We start from the raw sequence: 2,181 nt of genomic DNA on the forward strand, positions 1-2,181 counted from the left end.
GGGGGGGGGGGGGGTTGTGGCGGTGTAAAATCAGCGGGTTCCTATCGTAGAAGCACATGTTAACGTATATTATAAATGTAATAACGTTTATACGCTATTGCGGCTATGAAAACTGGTATACGTTGAAACGCAATTGTAGATAATTGTATCTGTATAATAATCAAATAATCTAATTAAAGGTATATTGAATTTACAGAAAACAAACAAACAAATAATCTAATTGGGATATTGGGAACTACAATTGTATACTACAGAGGCCTGAGACCCTATTGATATTGATATGATGGTTTTTCTACACTGAAGTGTTTTCCATCAGAATATTGGGATACAACACTGAGTGAGTCTCAGGTGATATTGACACTTGAAACATGTTGTAGTACCAAATGCACTCAGCGCGAGGTAGCCTGTGGTACCCGACGCCTTTGTGTGGAAGCGAGTGAGTCTTGCGACCACCGAGCTGTCTTACTGCCATCGTATGCGAGCCCTTGTCGTGCCTCACTGCCTCTAACAGTCCCAGAGTAATGAGGACAGCGAGCGTCGGATCGTACCACACTGTTGGCTGCATGCGCCGCGACAGATGCACCAACCGTCCATAATCATCGCGGTGGAACCATTTGTAACGTCTTTCATAAACACTGCTACAACAGCCAAGTACCTGCTTATAAGTTCTCCGAAGGAGCTTCCCACACCATCCACACATCTTCGTTGACACATGCCTCGACCCATGTTGACGACGACGACGACGATCTAACGAGACTCCCCTCAATCGCACCGTCTCCGACCCGACCGCTGTTGCCGTCAACACTAACACTACTGACGACCTCCTACCTCCTGCGCGACCTCTGCCCAACGCTGCCAACCTTAAGCTCACACTCGGCGCACAACCAGCACCCGCAAATTTCAAAGCCCTCCAGAAAAAAAAAAGAAAAAAAGGAAAAAAAAGTAGGAGGAATGTGTCAAATAGGTGACACAAAAACACTACAAGAGCAAGAGAATCAGAAAAGAGATAAATAAATACATATTTAGAGTAAATATCTGACTATCCGTCGTGATGAACTGATTTTTTGATGACATATTTATAACATGTATTTACACAATTTATGATGTGCTGGATATACATAGTAGTGCCTTGTGGATAACAGACATTACGGTAGTATGCATGCACGTATGTTGTGCATACGAGCGCTGGATAAGGACTTACTGTAGTGTCGTACCGTGCAAAGATGAATTAGACAATCGTTCAGATAAAAAAATCCACAAGCACACCACACATAGTAGCGTACAAAGTTAGAAATTAATTCGTATCCGGGAATCATCATTCTTGCGCCATGAATTCACAAGAGCGAGCCCTGCTAGCTGCAGCCAGGGCTGAACGAGCTGCCTCTGCGAAGACACGGTTCACCAAATTAAATACGTCGCATAAAAATTTACAGCCAACGCCCAGTGTGTCTACTGAGAATGCATCTAATACCGAACAGATGGATGGCAAGAGGTTGCCGAGTGTCGTTGCTAATAGTAGTGCTACTAAGAATGCGAACAAGCTGAGGAGAAACGAAACAGTCAGTGCGCAACCGTCCGAGTTCATTGCTGATAATATCCTCACTCTGGTATGCTGTGTTGGGACGATGCTTCATTTGGTGATTATATCTGGTGTGGTTTGTGATGCGATTGTTGTGTGTAAACTGCATGCTTTCATTTACCAATAAATTCGATGTGGTATACTTGCCAGTGTTTATATCGAGAAAACTGTGACGAATTGAGTACATGTAATAGATTGCTCCTTCTGAGGGATGATACCTGAAAGAACAGTGATCGTTCGCGGATAAGTAGAGCGATATACAAGTGCACACAGCCACAAAACATATTATATATCTCTCGGTTTCTCCGATAGAGTCCAATTAATGGTGAATAGGCTGTTTTGCATACTTTCATATGCTCAGTAAAGCATAGCTATGCTACATTACATGTGCACAAACAGTTGCACATATATTGTTAACGAAGATACAAGTGTCTAATCCACTCGTTCTCTTCTTGTAAACAAGTTGTACCCTCGCTCATGTACAGAGTGATCGAATATATTTGAACACTCAGTATTACACACACACACACATGCACATACATACATACACACACACACACACACACACACACACACACACACACACACACACACACACACAC

The 2,181-nt window shown here is 43.0% G+C and overlaps 1 protein-coding gene across 1 annotated transcript; it reads left to right on the forward strand.

Annotated features, from left to right (window-relative positions):
• Positions 1–1,116: 1,116 nt before the first annotated feature.
• SARC_09041 (hypothetical protein) lies at positions 1,117–1,607 on the forward strand (the record flags this gene model as incomplete). The annotated part of the gene is made up of 1 exon (XM_014296964.1): positions 1,117–1,607. A coding segment is annotated over exon 1 (279 nt), but the record flags the coding sequence as incomplete, so codon positions are not given.
• Between the last annotated feature and the right edge of the window lie 574 nt (positions 1,608–2,181).

This window comes from Sphaeroforma arctica, assembly GCF_001186125.1.
Source record: "Sphaeroforma arctica JP610 unplaced genomic scaffold supercont1.876, whole genome shotgun sequence".
Taxonomy (NCBI): Eukaryota; class Ichthyosporea; order Ichthyophonida; genus Sphaeroforma; species Sphaeroforma arctica.